General features: G+C 52.8%; 8 protein-coding genes across 8 annotated transcripts; 6 read left to right on the plus strand and 2 right to left on the minus strand.

Annotated features, from left to right (window-relative positions):
- Positions 1-804: 804 nt before the first annotated feature.
- On the minus strand, positions 805-1,329 carry P170DRAFT_477825 (putative COPII vesicles protein Yip3; the record flags this gene model as incomplete). Its single annotated transcript, XM_024853505.1, has 1 exon — positions 805-1,329. One exon carries the CDS (start codon positions 1,327-1,329, stop codon positions 805-807), a length of 525 nt encoding a protein of 174 aa, XP_024702273.1.
- A 1,103-nt stretch (positions 1,330-2,432) lies between these two features.
- On the plus strand, positions 2,433-4,191 carry P170DRAFT_412412 (putative endoplasmic reticulum DnaJ domain protein Erj5). Its single transcript, XM_024846930.1, has 3 exons — positions 2,433-2,669; positions 2,787-2,852; positions 2,929-4,191. Exons 1-3 carry the CDS (start codon positions 2,597-2,599, stop codon positions 3,981-3,983), a joined length of 1,194 nt encoding a protein of 397 aa, XP_024702274.1. The 5' UTR covers positions 2,433-2,596; the 3' UTR covers positions 3,984-4,191.
- Positions 4,192-4,485: 294 nt separating this feature from the next.
- P170DRAFT_428224 (uncharacterized protein) lies at positions 4,486-4,962 on the minus strand (the record flags this gene model as incomplete). The annotated part of the gene is made up of 1 exon (XM_024847833.1): positions 4,486-4,962. One exon carries the CDS (start codon positions 4,960-4,962, stop codon positions 4,486-4,488), a length of 477 nt encoding a protein of 158 aa, XP_024702275.1.
- Positions 4,963-5,980: 1,018 nt separating this feature from the next.
- On the plus strand, positions 5,981-6,824 carry P170DRAFT_477828 (putative DnaJ chaperone (Caj1); the record flags this gene model as incomplete). Its single annotated transcript, XM_024853506.1, has 4 exons — positions 5,981-5,987; positions 6,053-6,067; positions 6,131-6,191; positions 6,245-6,824. 4 exons carry the CDS (start codon positions 5,981-5,983, stop codon positions 6,822-6,824), a joined length of 663 nt encoding a protein of 220 aa, XP_024702276.1.
- A 98-nt stretch (positions 6,825-6,922) lies between these two features.
- P170DRAFT_438686 (CCDC90 family protein) lies at positions 6,923-8,489 on the plus strand. Its single transcript, XM_024849661.1, has 3 exons — positions 6,923-7,663; positions 7,814-8,147; positions 8,228-8,489. Exons 1-3 carry the CDS (start codon positions 7,120-7,122, stop codon positions 8,283-8,285), a joined length of 936 nt encoding a protein of 311 aa, XP_024702277.1. The 5' UTR covers positions 6,923-7,119; the 3' UTR covers positions 8,286-8,489.
- Positions 8,490-8,664: 175 nt separating this feature from the next.
- P170DRAFT_412418 (putative SNF2 family helicase/ATPase) lies at positions 8,665-13,516 on the plus strand. Its single transcript, XM_024846931.1, has 5 exons — positions 8,665-8,720; positions 8,782-8,963; positions 9,026-12,260; positions 12,331-12,788; positions 12,847-13,516. The coding sequence occupies exons 1-5, from the start codon at positions 8,687-8,689 to the stop codon at positions 13,393-13,395; spliced, it is 4,458 nt and encodes a 1,485-aa protein (XP_024702278.1). The 5' UTR covers positions 8,665-8,686; the 3' UTR covers positions 13,396-13,516.
- A 196-nt stretch (positions 13,517-13,712) lies between these two features.
- On the plus strand, positions 13,713-19,709 carry P170DRAFT_511639 (ECM29 family proteasome component). The gene is made up of 4 exons (XM_024854908.1): positions 13,713-18,743; positions 18,824-19,023; positions 19,098-19,180; positions 19,236-19,709. Exons 1-4 carry the CDS (start codon positions 13,827-13,829, stop codon positions 19,640-19,642), a joined length of 5,607 nt encoding a protein of 1,868 aa, XP_024702279.1. The 5' UTR covers positions 13,713-13,826; the 3' UTR covers positions 19,643-19,709.
- Positions 19,710-20,697: 988 nt separating this feature from the next.
- On the plus strand, positions 20,698-23,830 carry P170DRAFT_466345 (uncharacterized protein). The gene is made up of 10 exons (XM_024852410.1): positions 20,698-20,936; positions 20,996-21,202; positions 21,272-21,281; positions 21,357-21,366; positions 21,442-21,473; positions 21,544-21,664; positions 21,726-22,321; positions 22,382-22,564; positions 22,647-23,165; positions 23,231-23,830. The coding sequence occupies exons 2-10, from the start codon at positions 21,015-21,017 to the stop codon at positions 23,717-23,719; spliced, it is 2,148 nt and encodes a 715-aa protein (XP_024702280.1). The 5' UTR covers positions 20,698-20,936; positions 20,996-21,014; the 3' UTR covers positions 23,720-23,830.
- The last annotated feature ends 34 nt before the right edge of the window (positions 23,831-23,864 follow it).

Here is a 23,864-nt window from a genome sequence, read left to right on the forward strand (position 1 = left end):
CGGGAAGAGGGCGCGCGAATGACGGGCTTTTCAGTGGAGACGACGCTTGCGAGCGAACGTGCGGGATCGCGGACTGGCGGTCGGGTTTATAAGGGGAGTCCAGCGGAGTTCTGGGCGACGCGATGGGCTGTGGAGATCGCAGGGAGCGAGGCCGCTGCGACGTCGGGGAGCCCGAGCTCCTGGGCCGAGCATCGAATATATCGCCATCGTCAAGGACGCCATACGGTGCCGTTGGTTTACCCGGCACCGCGCTAGACGGAGCGCGTCGCATCCCTCCCCTACCCGCGCCGCCATCCGGAGTACGTTCTCCAGCCCTCTTGCGTTCGAAAGTTCCGGTGCCGGTCTGCATTCGTTTCCGTTCCAGCGCCTCCACCTCGGACTTCGACAAGCGAACGTTCTGCTGTCCCATGACTTGGGCCCGGCGGATTCTTTCCAGGGCTTTGTCCACCAGCCAATCCTCCTTGTCCTTCATGGCCAGGTGCACTGCGTACGCCACGGTGCTGTCAGCGTCGTCGTACAAGTCATAATCCGCCCCGTCCATCGATTCCGGCTCGTCCCCATACTCGTCATAGCCCACCATACGTCTCCGTAACCCCGAAGCCCCGTCCATGTCCCTACCGGCCAGCTGCCTCGTATACCCAGCTCGGCCATTGCGCAGATTGTATTCGTCCTCGCTGTCAACCTCCTCGATTCGTGCGTCATCATCCAGCCACGGAACCGCCCGCCTCCTGGATTGTCTCCCCAGTTGTGCCCCCGGTGGTCTTCCCCATCGGGGCGTACCGTAAGGAGCTCGCGGCCGACCACCTAGACCGCCTCCTCGGAAAAAGCATTCTCGATTGGTTTATCCATAAAGGCTGCGTGGCCGAAGACGGAGACTCCCGTGGCGCCGATCAGCCAGAGGACTGTCGAGATAGGGGAGGCCCAGATGCCCAGAGGAACGGCCACGATCAACAGCCCGGTGTAGAGCTGGGAGGTATTGAAGCGAGCAATTCCCAATTCCAGATCGCGCCCTTCCAGCTTGCCGATACCGTACAGACCTCCGGTGACGAAGATGATGACGAAGAGCAAGACGGGATTGGTGAGCAAGCTGTAGATGCTCAGCATCACAAAGACCACGGCATAGTTGCTCGAGAAGTACGACAGGTTGTAGTTCACGCGACTCTGGACCTCGCCGAAATTGGCCGGTTTGGAAAGACGCTTGAGATCCAAGAATTCGGAAACCGGTCGGAGGTTGGCAAAGCGGGTGCCAATGGACTGGGAGCGAACACTGTTGAAGCGATCACCAAATCGCGAGGTGATCGCATCGATGGGAATCTTGATAGAGCTCATTCTGGCGGGTCGATGGGGGGGATCGAGACGGTGTAGCCAAATGAATAAAGGGGAGCGAGCCGAGAGGAAATCCTGTTGATACAGCGAATGGGGGGGGGAAATAAAATAAATCACTGAAAATAAAGATGAAACCGGAAAAAGAAGAGAGAGAGAAGAAGTCCAAGGGGGAAAAGGGGGTTAAGAGAGAGAGGACGAGAGCGAAAGAGACCTTGGGAGAGAAGATGGAAGCGGCTTAGTTGGCCGAAAGGGAAGAAAAAAAGCAGCTTTAGCCTGGTTTGGCTCGAGGCCCGTTCGTTTTGGTTTCTATCAACTCTCTCCCGACAAACAAATGCAAGGCAGCCACCCACGACTCCCTAGGTGACCAGATTTGTTTTGCACCGGCAACTGCACACGAGGGAGAGAAACGAGCAGGGAGCAATCGAATTTCCAAGCCCCAAATCCAAGACCAGGCTTCTCTATTTCACTTTGGGCGGTGACCGCTAAGAATAGAACATCCCCAGGTGGGAAAAAAAAAAAAAAAAAGTGGATGAAAATAGTCTGTACGTAAGACTGGAAGAATGGCCGAGTGCAGACGACCAAAGGCGGCGGTCTGGGAAGATCAGATGAAAACGATCATCTTGGAGAATAAGGGATCCAGTGTCTTGTCTCGTTGATATTCCGAGAGTCCAACCCTCAGTTACACCGGTGCTGTGTATGTACCACCTCCCAGGTAGCCGTACATCACTGCCGTAGAACCCGTCGGACGGTAAGGTACCAGAGCACGAAGACGAGAGGATCGAGGGGGTTCTTCGTCGAATTTAAGGCCGTGCCTCTGCTCCTTGGGCGCTTCACTTCCCTCCCACCTTAACCTTGGAAGGTACTTCTTCCTGGCAACTGCGTGATGCCGCCGCGGCGTCGCAGCCCCTGATTGGTCCACGTCGTTCTGCTGCCAAGTGGATCCCCTTACGGTACCGTACCGTCCCGTACGCGGCGGTCACGCCGTCTTGATGCCTGAGGACAGATGGTGTTTCTGCCTGAGAATCATGGCCCGCACCCCCGGAGTAATACTGCGTATTATTCTGATAATTCGAACTAACTAAACTTCGGAGTAAGGCACGTCGGGAAATTAATTAATTGGGGGTTTTTTTTTTCTCTCCCTCGGTCTCCCTTCCCTTTCCCTCGACATAATCGCTCCCCCTTTGACCTTGGATATTCCTCGGTCACCGTGCTGGCACCTCTCTCCTCGTCCGCTTCCGTCTTTTCGTGGACTCGGCGGGTTTGATCGAAAATGAAGTCAACAGCACTGCGCCTGTTGCTGTTTGCTGTCCTGTTAGGATTGGCGGCGGCGTGGACCAAAGAAGGTCGGTTTTTCTCTCCACCACCGCTCTTCTCTCTTGACCGTCTTTTTGCTTTCACCGACAGTTGTCGGGGTTGATCTCGTCATGTCCCATCTCTCTGACCTCAAGCCCTACATTTAGATTATGAGATCTTCCGCCTCCGCGATGAAGTTGCTGCCGGAGAGGGGCTCAACGTGACTTTCTACGGTACGTCGTTAATCTACCTTCTCAGAACGCAGCTCTGCATGTATAGGGTCGTGCAGCTGACCCCTTCAACGGACAGATTTCCTCGAAGTTCAACCCAATGCCAACCAGGATGAACTGAACAAGGCCTACCGCAAGAAATCCCGACTTCTCCACCCCGACAAGATCAGACGCTCCTTCATTGCCAACAGCTCTAAGGACAAGGCCAAGTCGAAGACGAGCAAGCCGGGGGTTCATGTCAACAAGGGTCCCTCCGAGCGCGAGATCGCGGCTGCCGTCAAGCAGGCCACCGAACGAGCCTCCCGCCTGAACACCGTCGCCAACATCCTTCGCGGTCCGTCGCGTGAGCGGTACGATCATTTCCTGCGGAATGGCTTCCCCAAGTGGAAAGGCACCGGATACTACTACTCGAGGTTTCGCCCAGGATTGGGCTCCGTGATGGTCGGTTTATTCTTGGTCTTCGGTGGCGGCGCTCACTACGCGGCCCTGATCCTGGGCTGGAAGCGTCAGCGGGAATTTGTCGATCGCTATATCCGTCAAGCTAGGAGAGCTGCCTGGGGTGATGAATTGGGCGTCCGGGGCATTCCGGGCGTCGATTCCGCAAATGCCCCGGCCCCGGCTCCTACTGCGGAAGCCAACGAGACGAGCGCCATGCCCATGAATCGTCGTCAGAAGCGCATGATGGACAAGGAAAATCGAAAGGATTCCAAGAAGGGTGCTCGATCAGCCTCGCGCGCCTCCGGTACCTCTACCCCGACAACCGAGTCCGTGGAGCCTTCGGGTGAGAGGAAGCGCGTCGTTGCCGAAAACGGCAAAGTCCTTATTGTTGACTCGATTGGCAACGTGTTCTTGGAAGACGAGACGGAGGAAGGCGAGCGGCAGGAATTCCTGCTTGACGTTGATGAAATCCAACGCCCAAGGGTACGAGACACCATGCTGTTCCAAATTCCCGTTTGGTTCTACCGCAAGAGCTTCGGAAAGGTGCTTGGGTCATCAGAGACAGGCGACATCGTTTCTGATTCGGAGGAACCGACCGAAGTGGAAGAGCCGGTCGAAGAGCCTGCAAGTTCCGCGGTTGCCCCTAAAAAGGGCGGGACTTCTCGCAAGAGAGGAAAACGCTCCCAGCGGTCCTGAACGATAAGAAAGACAGGTTGTGATTATATGTCATCTTTTAAAGTTGGGCAGTTCCGTTATTTCCCCCGTCACAAAAGACGAGGCAGTCCTAAATGCATTGTATAGAGATATATTGGCGGTAACCCGAACATATTTTCTTTTTTCTTTTTTCTTTTTGTTTCCATCTAGGTCACCTTGCTCGCAGAAAAATCGAATAGAAGAAAATTTGGCAACACCTACGGCCATTACGCGCTGAGAACAACTACCGTAGCTTACATTACGGAGTAGGTCTGAATATACACGGAAGCAGATGGAGAAGCGGCAAAAGAAACAAACTATTCTGATATCATTGTAGCGGAACAAGCAAGGTATTGAACCTCCTGGGTGTAGATACAACAGGAAATTGAAAACCGAAAGAAAAAGAAAAAGAACACATATCGTCTCATAATCATGATAGTCGTGATCGTCTATGACCCCCCTTCTACCCCGTTTAGTATCATCGACATCGGCACCGATCCATGGGCTACATGAACATCTTAGCAATGTTCATCAGCCCGTGGATGTTGTCTGCCATGCCGCCTCCACTCCCTTGTGCGGGCTGTCCGCCGCCGAGGCTCCCAAAGATGTTTCTCGGTAGGCGAATCCCAATCATGGCAAACAGTTTCTGCAACACCCCGCTCGTCAGGAGCGGGACAACGACCATGAGAAGGACCTTGAATGGGTGACGGCGGGCATAAATGGAGATGTCACGGATTAGGCGTTTGATGTAACGAACCACTCGCTGGATAAAGCCAGATCGAGGCCGTGCCCGACGGGAGGACGAGGTAGAAAAGACTGACGGGCTTGATCGCCCCGACCGATTGCCGCCGCCACCACCTAGACTGAAGATTGATGGTGTCGAGTGATGAGAATGGTGAGTCGAATAGGTGGATCGACGAGAGGGAGAGCGTCGGCGGACATGGCCTGAAGATGAAGAAGTTCGTCCATCGAACCAACCCATGGCGACGGAAAGGATCTTTTGGTCGTGAGGAGACGAGACCGATTCAGCGAGGCTATTTCTTGAGAAATGAAAAGCAGGATGCGTCTTTGGTCGTGGCGGTCTGTTTTTTCTTTGTCTTTGTCTTTTTTATCTTTTCTTTTTCTTTTTTTTTTTGGTCTTCCGGATTGAATACTTCCAAGTGTGTGCCCCTCGAAATCTGCTGAGTGCAGCTCAGGCAATCAAATGAGAGTAGCGGACCCAGCTGCAGATGCACACAATTTCAGATCTAGACTCCCTGCGGGAATTGGTGGTCCCCACCGAGTCTCAGTGTGATGGCGACTGGCTTATTCTGTGCCCAGTGTGTGGAGTGCACGGGGTACTTCGGTGCAAACCAGGGGATTTCAAGTATTTCTGGAATTGACGACTCCCCGAACTAGATGTTTCAGGCAATGAATGAATGGAACAGAATTTTGCAAGATGCAAAGAATTGAATGGGACTTCGTCGCCCGTGCCTAGCATGAAAAGACCGAAAAAAGGGGGGGGGAGGGGATGGCAAACCCCATCTGTGCAGTAACTAGTGGATGTAGCTGAGGATAGCTCCAACGCATTAATGGGTGGCTGGCGGGCAACTGGCCACGCTCATTGGCGGGGTTCCTCAGGGGCGGCTTCCCGTGCCGTGTAAGTCAGACTTTAGACTCGCCCGGCTGATGTACGCGGTAGCACTTGCGCTGCACATAATAATAATGGTTGATGGTGGCAGTACGCAGTAGGTACTTGGTCCCTACCTACCTACTGCGTAGGTAAGGTATTATCTTCGTAACCATCACTCCGCAGTGTCCATGGTCTGTAGACACCTAAGGCATCAACACCACCGGCCGACGTCATTCCCGGCGGTGCGTCCGTTGCCTTCACGGGACACAAGGAAAGACTCGACAGAGAAAGACTACATCGTTCCTCTCGGTCCTTTCCCAGCCCTCCGTAAACAGATACCGAACCCAAAGACTTTCGGTCCCGATACACCCGAATTTCATCGGCCAGAATGCCCCGTGAGTTTGGACAGTTAGAGCAGCCTTCTGCCTCAACAGCGCCCCGCTGACCTTGTCTTGCCCAGAACAACCGAACTACTGTAATCATCCTACACTCCGATAGTCCCGGGCACTCGCTCGAAAATATTCTTACGCACATACAGACAGAGTTCTCGGTGTCTCTCCGCATGCCACCCAAAGGGAGATACGCATCGCCTACAAACGGTATGTGCCGGACATGCACCTGGACGTGACGACGAGTCTAAGAGCACGCCTAGAGAGTCCCTAAAATCACACCCAGATCGAGTCCCGGCGGACTCGCCTGAACGGCCCGCGCGGACACGCAAGTTCCAGGGGATTAGCGACGCCTACTACACCCTTTCCGACGAGTCACGACGACGACAGTACGACGCATCACGGGCCGCTGAAGATGGGGTAGAAGAAGAGGACGAAGAGCCCTCGGGCGGCGACGAAGGGTTTGCATGGTCAAATTTCGGGTTCAGCTCGGCGGAACGCGAGCAACGAGCTTCCGACCAGTTCGGGTCGGTGTTTGAGGAGATGCTCCGCGAAGAAGGGCTTGCCAGCGAGGACGATGCCGGTGACGCACGCGGTCGCACCCGACCTACCTCTCGATTCTGGTCTGTGGTGGGTGGACTGAGCGGTGGCGCGCTTGGGTTCATTGTGGCCAATGCCCCCGGGGCTTTCGCGGGCGCAGTTGCGGGAAATCGCCTAGGCGCCGTCCGCGATGCGAAGGGGAAAAGTGTGTATGAGGTCTTTCTCGACCTTCCACAGAATGACCGCGCCCGGCTGTTGAGTGAGTTGGCAGCCAAGGTCTTCCAGTCAACGGTGGGACGCTAGAAAAGCCCGACAGAATGCGGCTCACATCTCGGTCTTCAATAATTATTGATAACTCGATGGTCCTACGTAAATACCTCCAGGATTATGTGCACTAAACGGTTTAACAATCATAACCAATTATAATGACAACACTCCGTATGACATTGGATTCGGGTGGGGCACGTGTGTTAGTCATCGGATCTTCCTTCCAGACCGTCGCCGATTGTCCGTTCATTCGGAGCACTCAGCATCTTCCGTGACGGGCCTCGCATTCCCAAGAACTTGACACTTGCCCGGAAGCTAAACCCGGACCAAAATGGCACATCAGAAGTCGGTCACAGAAGTCCCGCGCTCCATTCTCCCTCGTTTGACGTGGAACGGCTCCTCTGCTCGAACTACGGTCCCTCCGTGTCAGACAAACACCCTCTCGGCTAGACGACAACAGAAGCAGCGACATATACACGGATGGAACTCACCTGGACGGCACATCCATACCTGGTCGCCTTCCTCCCGTCCCTCCGCCTCTGTCTCGTCGCTTCGAGAGCCCCGGTCGTCGTTATCACCCGTTGGGCAAACACCTCTAACAAGAAGCGGTGCGACCAACCGCCCAACCTCCGAGACTGCCAGCAACCCTATTAGATACAATGGCGTTTACGCTACCACCTTTAAAGCCGCTCGGCGAGCCTTCCATGCCTCTGCAGTCCGACAAAGAGACCATCATTTTGATACTTTGAAGTTTGTACAGCGATTGAAAGATGAAGGGTTCAGTGAGGAACAGGCCGTTGCTATGATGCGAGTTCTAAACGATGTGATCCAAGAGTCAATCCAGAACCTGACTCGGACAATGGTTTTGAGAGAAGGTTCGTCGCACCCGTGTCATTTCCTCGACCTCTCCACGGAGAAAGAACGAGGCAATTCGAAAGGGGCGAAGGGCAAGGCGGCGGAGGCACACCCATGTCTCGGATTGCACCTCCTACACCCTAGCCATGCTGACTGTCCTTTTGCTCTAGACACCGAAAGATCCACGTATACGCAAAAAGTCGACTTTGCTAAGCTCCGCTCCGAGCTTCTCAATGCGGACTCGACCGAAGCCCAATTGACCCGATCATCACACGAAAAAATCGCTGCCGATCTTGCCAAGCTCAATTCCCGCTTGCGTGACGAGATAGGGCGTACACAAGCATCTGTCCGCCTAGACTTGAATCTGGAGAAGGGGCGGATTCGAGAAGAAGCCAATGGTCAAGAGATGCGCATTAAGGAGACAGAGACAAGAATAGAGCAGGAGGTTGCGGGTTTGAGGGAACGGGTCGAGGCTGTGAAGTTCTCAACGTTACAGTGGCTTATGTACGGCTTGTCCAATCTCCATCTCCCGCCCCGCCCGTCACTTTTGGCTGAGACATCGCTAACGGATTTTTTTCGTGTAGGGGTGTATGCACTGGTACCGCGGCTCTGATTCTGGGAGCGTGGCGTCTCTTTATGTGATTTGGGCCTAGCTACACTTATCTCCCGCGGCGGATACTGCTTTCCTTATGCTTAAGTCTTAAGCCTTTTGTCTCCTTATTGTACAATAATTCTCACTTCACCTCTCTATATCCCAGCTTCGTTCTACGGGCTGGCACTGGGTCTCTCTTTTTTTCCATGTAGTTATGTGCAAATTCAGCCCACAGCTAGAATGGTAGGAGCGGGTAGATACTACACTACATAGTCAGTGACTCAGTACTTACGTCTTACAAACGACTCCGATGGTCTCGGGAAAAGCGGCCTTCCGCGGAGGAAGCGGGCTATCTTCACGTGAGGGCGCGATAAGGAAGCTAGTTGCCTCCTCCGCAGCTTGACATCCCTACTATTGCATCGTAGCCGATACACACCCGGCATGTTGCGGGATGGCTGTGATCAGTGCAGAATTATTACTTCCAGGTAGAGCAGCATTCCTATTCATCTGACCCCATGCCTGATGGCTGACTCCACACGCTCGAAGGTGCGGTGCCTCATACTTTGGCCACTGCGTTTGCGCCAAGTGATGCGCTTGAGGCCAATGGTCCTCCGAGCAAACGTCGGAGGCTGAACACCGGAACTCAGAGCCTTCGGGAGCTGAACGGTGTGTCCGACTCGCAGACCCCTCTAGGCTATGTTCCTCTAGCCCGTTTGTACTTATACCTGGTATGCAAGTCCATGTGCACGGACAAAGGTGTCTTACTCATTCGGCTGCGCTTCAATTATAGGAATTCGAACGCGATAATCCCGACCTTGAGGAATCCAGAAGCTTCCCTGAAACTCTAACAAGTCTACCCATCTTCATTCAAAAGGCTAGGGGCTTTCGACCTCCCCAGCCTGCGTCTCATCCGCAACAGTCACCATGCGATTGCTTCGAGCTGGAGCTTGCTGCCTCATCAGGGCACAACACTATCTTCGAAGAGCGATTGAATCAGTCCCAATTGACTGGCATTGGCGACCACCTGGAGCTTGCTCGGACCCTTGTTTGTGCCGACCGGTATTCTAAGACGCAACCTCCTGCCTGTTATCAGTCGACTCTCTTCCGCTTATCTGACAAGACAAAATTTCGGCTTGAGACAGTTATATTATGGAAAGACTCGATAGACATCTTGAACTACAACCAACTGCCGGTCGGATCATTGAGGGTATTCTCTAAATATGTTTTGCGGGAATCAGACGGGGTTACAGGCTATGAGAGTCACGAATGGAAGCGTCAGCAACGAAGGAATGAACTTGGCTGGTCCCCCCGCGACTTTTACGACAACGTATTTGTTCCGCCGGACACGCCAGCGACGTCAGCAGATATCAAATGTGACCTGATCGAATGCCAACTGTTCCCGTTCCAGAGGAGAGCAGTTAGGTGGCTCCTGGCGAGGGAGGGCGCGACACTCCAGCAGAATGGACAAGTGGTATCCACCCAAAACCAATCTCCAGATCAACTGCCGGCATCCTTCCGAAGAATATTCGATGCAGACGGGAGGACTTGCTTCGCCAGCCATTTATTTATGATTGTCACCACTGACTTGACAAACTGGTTCGATGCGAATGTCCGCCTTAAAGGTGGTATTCTTGCCGAGGAAATGGGTCTGGGGAAGACGGTTGAGATGATCGGACTGATGTGCCTCAACCGCCGCTTGCTGTCTCCCGAAGAAACGTTTTCGGACCACCGCTCTGGAGGACTCAGACCATCAGGCGCAACGTTAATCATAACGCCGCCTGCAATTCTCGAGCAATGGGAGCAGGAGATCAGGACCCATGCACCCGGTCTCAGCGTCTTTCATTATACGGGAATTCAACGCCATCAAGCACTCTCGGATCAAGAGCTAGTGGAGATGATTGCTGATTACGATGTAGTACTCACCACCTACAATGTACTCGCACGAGAAATACACTATTCCGGCGATGCTCCGACGAGAAATTTGCGACACGAGAAAAGATTCGAACCAAGAAAGACGCCTCTCGTTCAAGTGTCCTGGTGGCGAGTTTGTCTCGATGAGGCTCAGATGATTGAGAGTGGAGTCAGCAATGCAGCCAAAGTTGCGCACCTGATCCCTCGTCAGAATGCCTGGGCTGTGACTGGAACACCGCTTCGCAAAGACATCAAAGACCTGCTCGGGCTGTTGCTTTTTCTCGATTATAAACCATTCTATGGTTTCATCTGGAATAGATTGTGCGTTGAGTTTAGGTCTGTGCTAGCGTGCATTGTTCAAAGCATTTCACTTCGGCACAGCAAAGACCACGTCCGCAATGAACTTCATCTGCCACCCCAGAAGCGAATCGTCATCACAATCCCCTTTACTGCGGTTGAGGAGCAACGTTACGGACAGCTGTATGAGCAGATGTGCGAGGATTGCGGCCTTGATCTGTCGGGGGCTCCGCTCAATGGGGACTGGAGTCCTGAGGACTCCGTAATCATCGAAAAAATGCGCAATTGGCTAGTCAAGCTTCGCCAGACCTGTCTCCATCCTGCCGGAAATCATCGTCGTGGACTGGGGCTCGCAAATGGACCCCTGCGATCCGTGGCCGAGGTTCTCGAAGTCATGATTGATCAGAATGACGTTCTCATTCACACAGAGGAGCGTTCTCGTCTCCTTTCCCAACTTCGGCGTGGGCAACTTCTGGAGAATTCTATGCACCGACAAAAGGCGCTCGATCTCTGGACAAGCTCGTTAGAGCGCGCTGGTGAGATTGTAAAGGAATGTCGGGACCGGCTGCACTCAGAATGGGTTAACAGTCAGTCCACTTCCGCCCAAATTAATCAGGAGACGAACTCGATCGATACCGCGAGCGACGATGAAAATGAAGAGAACGACAAGAACACTCGGGTGGGAGCCTTCCGCCAGAGGCTACGATCAGCCCTTGAGATTCAGCATATTTGTGTGTTTTTCACGGGAAATGCCTATTACCAAATCAAGACCGATCCGAAGCTTACCGACCCGGAGTCTGAAGAATTCAAATCTTTAGAAAAACGCGAGGAAGAAGCGTATGGAACGGCAAAGTTGATCCGCAAGGAGATGCTCAGGGATATCTCTGGTAAGGTAGGCCGTTTTATGAGAACGATCAGAGGAAAGTCCCAAACGCAGCAATTCGTGGACATCTCCAGGATGAAACCACAGCTCTACAATAAGGGGGTGGAGGCTCGTCGCGTCCTCGACAAGCTCGAAGACTTTTGCGGCGCTATGAACAAACATGCAGATCAGTACAATGAGTGGCGCGGTGCTATGGTCAAATTACTTTCGCAATCACTTATTGACCAGGAGGACGATAATGAACTCGAAGGCAATGAGTATGAAAAATCTACGAAACATCAAGACGAGATGTATGTCTACATGGAAGCATTACGTGCAATGTTTGCGGATCGCCATGACGCTTTGACTGGCCAGAAAAACGTGCTCATCGCCCATGAGGTCAAAAGTGGAATAATCCAAGCCCAAAAGGGGGAAGGGCCCTCCCCGAAGCTTTTTCTGGAGATGATGGGCACCCGTAGTAACATCAAGCCCGATCCTCAACTGGGCTCCCTTCGTGGCATTATCAGCGAGCTCCGAAGCCTGGCGACTTCTTTGGAGTGGCAAGCAGGTGGAGGGAGCTCGCGAGCTCAGGCCGAGTATGAGATTGTTTCATTGATTCTCCGGCATTCCAGCCAGATGGCTTCAGAGCAAGGGAAAATTGCATCTAATTTAGAGAGGGAAGTGGAATTGTTCCGAGATACGATGAACAATCGTCTCGAGTACTACCGCCAGCTGCAGCAGATATCCGACACTGTGGCCCCCTACGATGAAGAGAGTGCCGGTCAACCTTTGGACGAGACAGCTTTCGCTGCGAAGCTCAGACAAGAGGGGGTGAGTGACGAGAAAATTTCAGCCTTGAGGGCAAAGCGTCGCTATCTCATTCATCTCCGGGACGAATCGGGCTCAGATGACACCTCAAAGATTTGTGTCATATGCCAGTCAAGCTTTGAAGTCGGTGAGTGATTGGCTGATCTACGTCCCAGACATCTCAGTTGATGGGCCTGCTGATAAAAGCTTATTCTTAGGTGTTCTAACGGTCTGCGGCCACAAGTACTGCAAAGATTGCTTGCGCATGTGGTGGCACCAACATCGAACTTGCCCAACATGCAAAAAACGCTTGAAGGCCAATGACTTTTACCAGATTACATACAAGCCGCAGGAGTTTGTCGTTCAGGAAGAGAAATCCCCGGCGAAGATTGAAACCGATCGCTCACCAAAGAACTCCATCTATACTGACATTGGCTCGGGAACACTCAAAGAGATCAGAAACATCGATCTGGACAGTTCTTTCGGGACTAAGATTGACACCTTAGCACGTCACATCTTATGGCTCCGCGAACATGACCCTGGCGCGAAGTCTGTGGTTTTCTCCCAGTACAAAGGCTTTCTGGACGTTTTAGGCACTGCGTTCTTGCGGTTCAAGATTGGCTACAGCAGTGTTGATAGTAAGGATGGCATACAGCTATTCAAAAGCGATCCGTCGGTAAGATTTCCCTCGCGCTGCAAGTCACTTCGAAGCTTGACACTCATGACACTCGCAGATTGAGTGTTTCCTGCTGCACGCGAGAGCTCATTCGTCGGGGCTTAACCTGGTTAATGCAACCCACGTCTTCCTCTGCGAGCCCCTGATCAACACGGCAATTGAGCTTCAGGCCATTGCTCGAGTACATCGAATCGGGCAACATCTTCCCACTACTGTTTGGATGTACCTTGTCAACGATACCGTGGAGGAGTCCATCTACGACCTTTCCGTTTCACGTCGCCTAACCCACATTGCTCGCAAGGACAAAGGGACCGAAGACCAGGGATCCGGCAGACCTGATGACGAAGTAGTCAATAACCTGACCGAAGCAGCCATCGACTCTGCTAATTCTTTGGAGGTACAGGATGCAGCGCTCGCCAAGTTGATGGCTGGCGGTGCGTCCGGTGGGGAACTGGTCAAGAAAGACGATCTATGGCAATGCTTGTTTGGCAATTCCAACGATAAAAAGGCGGTTGGCGGTCACTCGGAGGGGGCCGAACGAGAGGTAGCCAGGTTCTTGAGGGGGGAAGCAGCTGAGCAGCGGAGGACAGATTCTCGAGGCCCATAGGCACTTATATATATCGACCTTTGGATTGAGGACGCACCATAGGATGATACTGGCCACCATTTTAATTTGTCATATGCAGGTGATTTGGGGAATACTATATAGCAATCGATATCACCGCAACTATGCTTGTTGTTGTTGTTGTTCTTGCTTAGCAGGGCGGTTCCTGTCCGGGATTGCCTGATTCGGACTAGGGTGACGCTGCTGACCTCAGCACGATGACTCAGCCGGACTATCCCGATCGGGATAGCAGCTCTGTTCTGGGGAGCCTCAGGACCGCAACTGACGTGGGTGTCTCTGCCTAGAGACAAGGCCGTGGGGTTCAAGCTACTACCAAGTGCCTACATACCGTTCTCTTCCAGTCCCATCGAACCCTTTCCTCCACCAATGTGTGAAAGCGTTCTCTTTCCTCTGTCTGCTCATTAAATCCTATCATGGCGTCGGAAACCACGTCAGCGAATGCCGAGGCCCGCGAGCTGAGCTTGATATCCAAAGTGGAACTCAGAATCGCTCTGGCAGAAACGGACGAGAAACTAAGTACATTGCTGAACACGTATTTGGCGCCTCTGCTGTTGAAGCTGGGCTCCGAGAGCCTTGCGGTGCGCAACAAAGTAATCGCAGTCTGCCAGCATATCAACACTAGAGCCCAGGCCCCATCAATCCGGCTGCCCGTGCCAGCTTTGTTGAAGCAATTTAAGGAGCAAAAGTCCACCCTAATCAGACATTTCGATTTGATCTATATCCAGCAAGGCTTAGATCGGTTGGGGTCCGACGCCCGGATCGAAATCTTGGTTCCATTGCTTCAGAGAGTCTCCGAGATTGGAACGTCGGTTGATCAAGCGGCCGTTGTGTTTAACCTCGTCCTTCGGCTGCTACCCTTGCTCAAACTGCCCGCGAAAGATAGTAAAGATGACGTGCAGTTGAAATCCCATCTTGGTCTCTCCGACCAGGATACGAACTTCCTCGCCTCCTGGTTTGGGAAATTACTCATTCTCGCCCCCGCAGAGAAGAATGCGCCTACTTGCCCGGGGCTTTCCCCCGCAGAATACACATTTCTAAACAAAGGCGTGCCTATGACAGAAACATGGAGTCAATCTTTGCCCGGTGGATTGAATTTGACTGAGACTAAAGCGACAGCGTTGAGGTTTCTTGCCAGTGGAGCCTTCACGCCTTCGGAGCGCTTCCTGCCGGCTTTGATTGCATCTGCAGATGTCAACACCCGCATATCAGACCTCGGGGAAGATCTTATGAAACGATTCATTCCGAACCTCGAGGATCCGGAAGTTGTGCAGCAGTTATATGACCTATATTTTGGAGCAGGCGCCCCCGACGGTGCGCTCCCAGCACGACCTACCTTGCAGATCAAAATTTTGATTTATCTGGGCAAATCGATACGGGCCACCGTGGATACCGATAGGGTCATCCGGTTGATTGAAGAGGGTCTCCTATCAGATGCCGCAAGGACTTCGCAAGGATTGCAAGCCTCGAAATTGCGCACACAAATTTTCACCTTCACCACATGGGTGGTGCGCATGGGCTCCTCGTCCGAACTCAAGCGCATGGCGCCCAATGTCATAGCGGGCCTCAAGGATTTTATCGAATCCCAAGGCTGGCCAAGTCCCGGTGCGAGTGGGCAGAGGCTCCCCGCAAGTGATCTAAGTCTACGAGGACTTGCCTACGAGAGTATCGGAGTCATGGTTCCCAAGGCGGATTTCCAAACGCAGAATGAAGATAACGCGATATCAGGATATGACCTCATCAAATGGCTCTTCACCTCCTTAAGCTGCGATGATTCCAGCTCTCAAATCTTCGTGAGCATTGAACAGGCCCTAGGAAGTATTCTCAATTCGTCAGTTGACAGCTGGGATAAACAATTCCAAGACAGCCTGCGACCGTTCCTTATTCATCAGATGGAGAACCACCCCGGGGAAGACGACTCAATGACGGGGTTCAAAATAATCAGAAGCCCTCAGTACGCGGCCGTGCGTTTCTCCAATAGGTTTCTACCATATAGCGATGTCGTCGCTCGTTGGATCGACCTCATTGCCGTCGCGCGAGGATCAGAGAGACACCACGAGGTCATAGAGGAAGGGAAAAAAGGCCTGCATCCTTACTGGTATCGGATTCTAAATACTGGTCAGGATAAGAAATGGTTTGCGTCGGTGACGGATGAATCGCGAGCTCTGTGGTTCAATTTCCCCAGTTTTTCCGAGGCAACGCGCTTTCTCTTTGGTTCGGCGGCCTTGGCCGGAGTGCCTGGTCTCTCTGCGGCTGAGATTCTTTCAGGACCCTACCAAAAGGCATTTGCCCCCGCTGTCACTTTTCTTCGTCAGATTCTACTTTGGGAATCTTTCTCAAAATCCAATATCACGACAAGCATCGAGCAAGATTGGGATGTGAAGCTTGATGTGCTACTTTCGACTGATGAGCAAGCGCGTTCGGCAGTAAGAAAGCACATACAGGCTTCTGACAAAGAAGCTGTTCTGCTATTCCTATCAAGCGCTTTGGCCGGTCTTATTGGCGAGAGCTCAGAAGGTCGGCTGCAATGCGGTGAGCAGTTCGTCAGTATCTGTTCGTTGGTCTCGAATGACTTGGTCGAGGCGCTGGTGCCACAAACGCTGTCATTGAAAGGTCCTCTTTACAGCAACGACCAGGATAGGCAAGATGTAGCCGCACATACTCTCGGGATTTTAGCCTCTCATCCCACGTTCAGTGAGAATGATCTAGCAGCTCTAGTGACCGAGCTCTCAAGTTCTGTCACCGTGTGGACGGATGCGATTGGTGAAGTCGCCCTCAAAAGTCGAGGAGCAATTCTTGCCCTATCATATGTCTTCAGCCGACTTGCGTTTCGCAATATGCGACACAGAATCCCTGAACAGCAGGCGATCCAGTTTATCCATATGATATTTGATATAATCGAGACTGCAAGGGACTCCCTTCTCCGACGATCTGCGCAGGTGGCTATTGGACAACTCGCTCTTTCTGGACTTTTACCACCTGCGATGCTTTCCGGCGACAGGTGGAAGTCAATCAAGAGCAAGATAGCGCTAGATGCAAAGGCCGAAAGCGAGGCCGCGATCATTTCCTTGGGACTATTGTCTCTGGCATTCTCTGGAAACGAGGAACTAGGGTCGTCGCTCCAAGAATCCCTGGATGTGCTTTATGGCTTGCACGAGATCCGCAGCCCCGAGGTCCACTTTACCGTTGGTGAGGCGCTGAGTGGCGCTGCTGTGGGATGGAGGTCTCGATCGTTGGCGACAGAATTTGATGTCGATGAACCAGCTCCTGTATCCGCGATCTCCGAAGCAGTCCTTGAAGCCATGTGCGACAAAATCATTGAAGACTGTGGCGCATCGAAGCCAGCTCTCCGAAAAGCATCTGCAATTTGGTTATTGTGCCTAGTGAAAAACTGTGGTCATATACAGGAAATGCAATCCCGATTGCGCAAGAGCCAGGTGACATTCTCAAGCCTGCTTGGGGATCGCGATGAGGTGGTGCAGGAAACTGGAGCTCAAGGCCTGAGCCTCGTTTATGAGATTGGGGACCAGGCGCTGAAGGATGACTTGGTGCGCGACCTGGTAGAGTCGTTCACAGCAAACAGCTCTAGCTTGAGGGGCGGAAGGGTCAATGAAGAAACCGAACTCTTTGAACCAGGATCTCTCCCTACCGGGGGCGGCTCTTCGGTCAATACATACAAGGACATCATGAATCTTGCCGCCGAAGCCGGCGACCCTTCGCTCGTGTATCGATTCATGTCGTTGGCTTCAAACAACGCCCTCTGGACCAACCGTGCAGCGTTCAGCAAGCTGGGAATCAGCAGCATCTTTTCTGATTCTAGTGCCAGTGGATATCTAGCGAGCAACCCCAAGATTTATCCGAAACTATTCCGCTACAGATTTGATCCCAATCCGAACGTGCAGCGGTCAATGAACACAATATGGCAAGCGCTGGTCAAAGAGCCAACAGAATTGATCAACACCCATTTCGACGAAATCATAGGAGATCTACTCAAAAGTATGATGGCGGGTCGAGAATGGCGAGTGCGACAGGCGAGCTGTGCTGCTATAGCGGACCTGCTTCAGGGGCGACGACCGGATAGCTACGCCAGGTACACGGACGAGATCTTCAGCAAGGCCTTTAAACTTGTAGACGACATCAAAGAGTCTGTTCGAGCGGCCGCTCTGAAGCTCTGCCAAACAATCACGAACGCGGTCCTCCGTACACTGGAAACAAGCGACTCGAACGTCAAAAGGTCGAGCAGCATGCTGGAAACCGTGATTCCCTTTTTGTTGAGCGATAAGGGCATGGAATCTGGCGTCCAGGAGGTCCAAGGATTTGCCATTGGGGCCTTGGTCCAAATGATAAAGAAAAGCCCCGGCGGGCCATTGCGTCCATTTGTGCCCCAAATCATGGAACAGTTTTTGAACTCTCTGAGCTCGCTGGAGCCGCAGGCAGTCAATTACGTCCATCTCAACGCCGAAAAATACGGATTGAGTGGTCAGGACATCGACAAAATGAGGCTCTCCAGCATTCGCACTTCTCCGATGATGGAGGTGATTGAACGATACCTCATAGATACGTTGGACGAAGTCAGTATGAAAGAGTTTGCAGCAAAACTCGAAGGTGTGCTTCGATCGGCCGTTGGTCTTCCCTCCAAGGTGGGCTGTAGCCGTGTTTTGGTTCTGCTCAGCATGAAGCCGGCTGTCTGCCGGCCCTATGCGGATCGCTTTATACAGCTTCTTGGGAAATACGTCGTCGACCGCAACGACACCGTCAGTGCGTCCTACTGTACGTCCATCGGCTACCTTCTACGACTGGCCTCCGATGATCGAATTCTAAAGACGATGGAGCATGCCAAGCGCCTGTATCTGAGTGCGGAAGACGCCAACCCGCGCGTCATTTCGGCGGAAATTCTGCACTCGGCGTCCAAGTTGTCCAACGATAAATTCATGGCTTTTGCTGCCACCGCGTTGCCTTTCATATTTGTCGCAAAGCATGATAGCGACGCTCATGTCAGAGAGGTCTTCGAGAAGACATGGCAAGACAACGTGGGTGGGAATCGCGCCGTATCGCTGTATCTCAAAGAAATCACCACTCTAGTTTTGGAAAACCTGGACTCGCCTCGCTGGGCTATCAAGCATACGGCAGCCCTGGGATTTGCAAATGCTATCATGGCACTAGACCCGGAGATTGACATCGCCACGGGCAAACATCTGTGGCCTGTCTTGGAGAAAGCAATGGCAGGGAAGACGTGGGAAGGGAAAGAAACCGTGTTAAAGGCATTTGTGAAGTTTTCGAGCCAGGCAGCGAAGCTCTGGTGCGAGGATCCTCAGCTGGGTGACACAATGAAGGTTTGTCGATCCCATCGCCACCCTTAATCCTCTCCTCATCATCTCGTTGCTTTGGAAGTATTTAACGAGAGTCTCTTTAGGCCATCGCAGTTCGAGAGGCGAAGCGCAAGAACCCCACCTATCGTCCGTACGCCCTTGTCGCCTTGGGCGGAGTCTCTCAGGCACGTCAAGATATCAACATGATGCCGGATGCCATGGGAATAACCACCCAAGTGGTAGAGGAACTAGAGGACGGGGAGGACTCGATGGACATTGATTCGGGGAGCGGACAAAAACCTAGGTATGCCGGATTGCCTCAAAGCCCTTTCTATACCCTCGACCTGAGCGGCCCTCTCGTTGCTAACATGCGCCAAGACAAAACATCGAGGATACGCTGGCGGCCTGTGTGAAATGTCTTCTACAATGCTTCAACCCAGAATCCCGCGGGTCTGTGGAAGGTGCGTTTCTGCATAGCCACTTCCTTCCAAATAGTTTCGCTGACCCAATTCTAAGGCACCATCGAGCACCTGCTACAAGTCAAAGCGCTGCTTCACAGAGTGGTTCGCGGTGGCGGTAGAACCGTGCAGGTCACATTGTATGAGCAGCTGCGTACGCTGTTCGCTCGGTTAGAAGCGAGGGCTTCAGCAAGTCCAGGAGAGCCATTGCATCTGCGCGAATTACGAGAACCGCTGGCGGTACTGGCCGGGGAGATGCTGTCCTGCGAGATAGACGTATCGGCCGAAGCCATCCGCATGGGGCGGGCGCAAGCCGCTGCCTCGTATGTTAGCTTCAGTCAGAAGACCGGACTTGAGGTCAATACAGCCCTTCCGGAACTGATCCGGGGCTGGAGGGGGGCGGAAAGATCTGGGCCGGTGCAGCAGATATTAGATCAGACATTGCGGGAACTCGTGTCCCCATGAGATCTAAGCGGGACTATCTGCGTTGCGGGGGGGGGAGAGAGGGAGAGGGAGAGGGAGAGGGAGAGGGACCGGCCCAAGTTCTGAGGAGGGGCGAAGCCGAGTCCAGCTGGCCGGAGGGGAAGCAAGAAAATCCAATCAAATGCAACGTGGCGATTGTCAGGAACAGTGGACGGGAAGGCGAGTGCGAGTCAGGCCAAAAGGGGGGGGGGGAGTCATTGGCTGCGCTCCCAGTGTCCAACACGTTTCAACGCGGAGTGGCCGGTGGGGGGAGATCGCGCACGATAGGGTGAAAAGGCCAGACCGGTCCAGGCGAGTCTGCGATGGGACGGCGTGACGGGAACAGACTAGCGCGGGTCTAGTCGGGACCTTAAAAGTAGTTAGTTCGAGGGTTAGCGAGTAAGCAATAAGCACCCGTCAGTCACCTGACCCGCCCTGGCCGCACGAAACCTGCCCACTCATCGCAGATGCAGTTCTGCAGTCATCGTGATGACTTGGGGGTCGTCGACAGGATCTCTCCAGATCCCTCTCTCCGTGAGCCCTCCGTGAGCCCTCCGTGAGGGTCCCCGGGATGGATCCCCGGAGATTTGTCACCGTCGGACCTCCCACATGGTTGGCATCTGTCGTACTCTGTACTAGCTCCTCCAGCCACTGCGGTGATTGTTCTGACCAGGCTAATCCCCTTCTTTCCTCGGAGGGGCAAACAAACACTGCACAGCCCAAATGGAAGTTGCCCTCGCCCTCCCGATTCGCCTGTGTAGCCTTGACCTTTGCGTGCCTTAAGGTACCTGACGACCGCCACCGGCGACAAGGGCGAGCTGAAGTTGTTGATGCGAACACCTTTTTTTTTTTTTTTATCTTTTTTCTTTTTGGCTCATGGTAGTAGAACCTTTACTTTATTTTTAATTATCTTTTCCCCCCCTTCGTGTGGTTCCCCCCTCCCTCTGCGGGAAACTGGGGTTGCCTCCGTACTTGTATTCGTATATAGAATTAATTCCTCCCCTATCTTTCGATCTCTTCTGATTCATATTGTGTTTTACCTTTCTTTCTCCCTCTCTTTTTTTTTTTTCTTTTTCTTTTTTTTTTTTTTTTTTTCTTTTCTTCCCTTATCTCTCCCCACTTGACGCTTGCCATCATCCCCTGCAGCTGCTAGAAATGTATATTTCACAGTCTTCGCATTAATTCCTTCCCGCCCACTATCGTCCTTTCATCCAGTTCCCTCTCAACTACGCCTCTACTTTGGGGGCCTATCTACTATCGTTAGGCAGCCACTCAGCTCGGAATATTTCACCATCTAGTAAGAGAGAATTTTGTATTGGCATGTCTTATGGTTGCTGGTGCTCAATGAGTCTACAGAGTGACCTCCGATCCGATCATGCCGGTCGTAAGCTTGGTCAAGTCAACGCGAAGGGGCAATTCGTCGAGGAAGCGACCTCTCTGGCTACCTATCATTGCCCCAAAAGATGATACGACCAGCTTCAGTCTCAATCTCCCCGATCCTGCGCGAACAAAGGTTTCTCGACCGCGAGTGCGATTTCCGCCGCGGTCAAGAACCGGATGCTGGTATGTTTCTTCCGCTAGTCGCAATGCGCTTATATATCCGACTCCTAATTGCCTTTTCTATCCCTTTAGGACTTGCAGAGTGAGCCAGTTATCTTTAAAATGACGTCGTTGAATGTCCTGTGGCATGCTAACCCGTATGTCTACAATGGAACAGAGCCGCAAAGGTGTGAGCTACCTTACAACAAAATCCTTCATTTCTCCCCCTCATTTCCTAAGGCAATGATTTAATCGACCAACAGTCAAATGTGATGAAAGCCATCCCCAATGCAATGTATGAAAAAAAAATTCCATCCGCTCGTCGTCAAGAAACACTCAAAGTCACCCACTAACTAGTGCGCTAGCAATGTACCCGACTGGGTCACATTTGCGACTATAGACCGCGCCTGTGCTTTCGCGATGACACGCGCCGGATCATGGACCGAATGTCAGAAGTTGAGATAGTTGGGAACGTAGTATGGGATCGTGAGTCTTAATTTCGCTCCTTATTGGCAGTCTTGTTCAATGCTCATGATTGCAATCCCAGCCGACACACCCCGGACTCATAAACGCCCCATAAACACTTCAGCTGATTGCTTGCCCTCGTTTGAGCTGCTCACCTCGGATGAGGATCGGGAAAGAAAAGCAGAATCTTCTGTTCCTGGCACGTATCATGTTATTGTGATTCCCGAGAGTTTCGCTCATCTCCCGGAGTACACCGAGGACACCCCTGAAACGTATGTAGGTGATCAGGTGTCATATTCTTTTTGCATCAACAGCGAAACGAGCCAATCATGCGTTGCAACCGCTGAAGTCGACCCCAACGTGGTGATTCTAAAGGTTTTTCGAGATACACGAAGACCATCACCCATCAACCGCAAATGCTCAGGACAGCCCCTGGAATCTGACTCTCGGGGCTCTCCAGTCCGGACTCCCTCCACCATGTCAAGCATTCAGGTCATGGCACATGACAATCAACAAGCACGTTCCCAACCCCAACGTCGTGACGATTTATTACTTCGACATTTCTGTGACGTGGTGTGGACGCACTTGATTCCCAAAATGGTCATGGTTGATTGTCCGGGCAGCAGTTATAGGTTAAGCCCGGAAGTTTTCGAGCAAGAAGCGGCTCGGTCTCCTCGTGTATGTGGAACCCAGTCTATATCTCTGCCTGCCTGATGGTCTAATTGATCACCCCTGCAGCTATACTACGCAATGCTAGCGATATCTGCACTTAGCTTGTCTCGTCAAGGAAGTGGTCACAGCGTGGACGCTCCACAGTACTACCACCGAGCATTGGCCGCCGTGCAAACCCACCCTTCTGGGGATGACGATCTGTTGTCGGATGAGGTTTTGCTTACGCATTTTTTGCTGCTTGTCTATGAGGTCAGGCCCAAAAGTTCTCTCGCGTTTGCCACTAGGAGTCGGATCTACTTTGAAGAGCAAACTGACTTAATGGTGTGTCCAGGTCGCGGCGGCGAATCTCGACGGGTTGCAAATTCAGTCTTACGTCACCTCCCGGCTGCTTCACATAGTGCATTCAAGGCAGTCTACCTATGGGATTGAAAGGTATCCCTTTATACTCTGGTGGGTTTGTTATATTGATGTGTACAACCTTCTCGGCGGCACGGGAACGGGGGAGTTTGCCAAAGCGGTCATCGAGGGTCACTTACTTCCCACCGCCGAATCCTTCTTCTGTCCTGTTTCTCCTGAGACGTCATGCTTGCTCTATCCCGAAGAGCGTGACAATCTATTCATGATTTCTCGCTTGCACCATGACACCCTGATGCTCGCCGTTCGGTCAGGACTCTTTGCGGCCGACATGAGAAAACATCAGGTGTCCTACCCGGACGCGCACATGGATGCACGACAGGGTGCCGAGGAGCTGCGTAACCAACTCCGTGGGCTTTGGTTTTCCCCTGAAATGCGCTTCTTGATGGACAACCGGCATCTCCTCCAAGAACGGCTGCAATATCTGCTGCAACAGGTAGGTTTAGGGCACTGGGTGAGAAGACCTGTGTGGTGGCTCGAACTGACGGTCTCCGGAATTAGACCCTAATACTATTTCACACCTCTTTCCTTTTCTCCTTTACCGGCCTCTGGCCGGAGCGCCTGTCAGCAGAAACACCAGCCGTCAAAAACGCGGAGGAGGAGATACAGCACCACGCCGCCATGGTGCTTGAGCTGGCCGAGGATCTGGGCCATGCGGCCCGAGAAAATCACCGGCACATCGTGATTTTCCCCGTCTTCCTAGCGGGCACTGCGGTGACATCCAGCAGGCTCAAGATACGGGCATGGGAATTGCTTTCAGGCCTGGAGGAAGAAGAGCTGGGGTACCATGCATCTTCAACCTGCCACCAATTGCAGTTGGAGTACGAGCGACAGATGCGGCAGACCCGGAGCGGGCCCGAAGAGGCCTCGTCGGTTGATTGGATTGAGCTGCTGGCGGGGCGCGGGAGTACGGAGGTCCATTACGCAGGAGGAGGACATGGCGGCGATGGATGGACGGGACGATGTGTAAATACCGAAGTTAACGTGTAGATGAATTCAAGGCACGGATCTCGCGGCCTCAGGCAGCGAGGGCGTGACTGGCCTCGTCTTTGGTTTTCCGCCGGCGGGCCGATCCTTTTCTGATCCACCATCCATCCTCTGTTCGTGAACACTGGACAGTCTCATCTCGATGTTC

This window comes from Aspergillus steynii, assembly GCF_002849105.1.
Source record: "Aspergillus steynii IBT 23096 chromosome Unknown P170scaffold_6, whole genome shotgun sequence".
Lineage (NCBI taxonomy): Eukaryota > Fungi > Ascomycota > Eurotiomycetes > Eurotiales > Aspergillaceae > Aspergillus > Aspergillus steynii.

What these genes read in the sequence shown, in the direction of transcription:
- P170DRAFT_412412 (XM_024846930.1), top strand. Translation starts at nt 2,597, where the DNA reads ATGAAGTCAACAGCACTGCGCCTGTTGCTGTTTGCTGTCCTGTTAGGA. An exon ending in GGCGGCGTGGACCAAAGAAG is followed by an intron (nt 2,670 to 2,786) that starts GTCGGTTTTTCT and finishes CCCTACATTTAG; the next exon opens with ATTATGAGATCTTCCGCCTC. An exon ending in GCTCAACGTGACTTTCTACG is followed by an intron (nt 2,853 to 2,928) that starts GTACGTCGTTAA and finishes TTCAACGGACAG; the next exon opens with ATTTCCTCGAAGTTCAACCC.
- P170DRAFT_438686 (XM_024849661.1), top strand. Translation starts at nt 7,120, where the DNA reads ATGGCACATCAGAAGTCGGTCACAGAAGTCCCGCGCTCCATTCTCCCT. An exon ending in GACAATGGTTTTGAGAGAAG is followed by an intron (nt 7,664 to 7,813) that starts GTTCGTCGCACC and finishes CTTTTGCTCTAG; the next exon opens with ACACCGAAAGATCCACGTAT. An exon ending in TCAACGTTACAGTGGCTTAT is followed by an intron (nt 8,148 to 8,227) that starts GTACGGCTTGTC and finishes TTTTTCGTGTAG; the next exon opens with GGGTGTATGCACTGGTACCG.
- P170DRAFT_412418 (XM_024846931.1), top strand. Translation starts at nt 8,687, where the DNA reads ATGGCTGTGATCAGTGCAGAATTATTACTTCCAG. An exon ending in TGCAGAATTATTACTTCCAG is followed by an intron (nt 8,721 to 8,781) that starts GTAGAGCAGCAT and finishes ACACGCTCGAAG; the next exon opens with GTGCGGTGCCTCATACTTTG. An exon ending in CCAGTCAAGCTTTGAAGTCG is followed by an intron (nt 12,261 to 12,330) that starts GTGAGTGATTGG and finishes GCTTATTCTTAG; the next exon opens with GTGTTCTAACGGTCTGCGGC.
- P170DRAFT_511639 (XM_024854908.1), top strand. Translation starts at nt 13,827, where the DNA reads ATGGCGTCGGAAACCACGTCAGCGAATGCCGAGGCCCGCGAGCTGAGC. An exon ending in AGCTGGGTGACACAATGAAG is followed by an intron (nt 18,744 to 18,823) that starts GTTTGTCGATCC and finishes GAGTCTCTTTAG; the next exon opens with GCCATCGCAGTTCGAGAGGC. An exon ending in ATCCCGCGGGTCTGTGGAAG is followed by an intron (nt 19,181 to 19,235) that starts GTGCGTTTCTGC and finishes CCCAATTCTAAG; the next exon opens with GCACCATCGAGCACCTGCTA.
- P170DRAFT_466345 (XM_024852410.1), top strand. Translation starts at nt 21,015, where the DNA reads ATGCCGGTCGTAAGCTTGGTCAAGTCAACGCGAAGGGGCAATTCGTCG. An exon ending in TGGGAACGTAGTATGGGATC is followed by an intron (nt 21,665 to 21,725) that starts GTGAGTCTTAAT and finishes TTGCAATCCCAG; the next exon opens with CCGACACACCCCGGACTCAT. An exon ending in TGCAATATCTGCTGCAACAG is followed by an intron (nt 23,166 to 23,230) that starts GTAGGTTTAGGG and finishes CTCCGGAATTAG; the next exon opens with ACCCTAATACTATTTCACAC.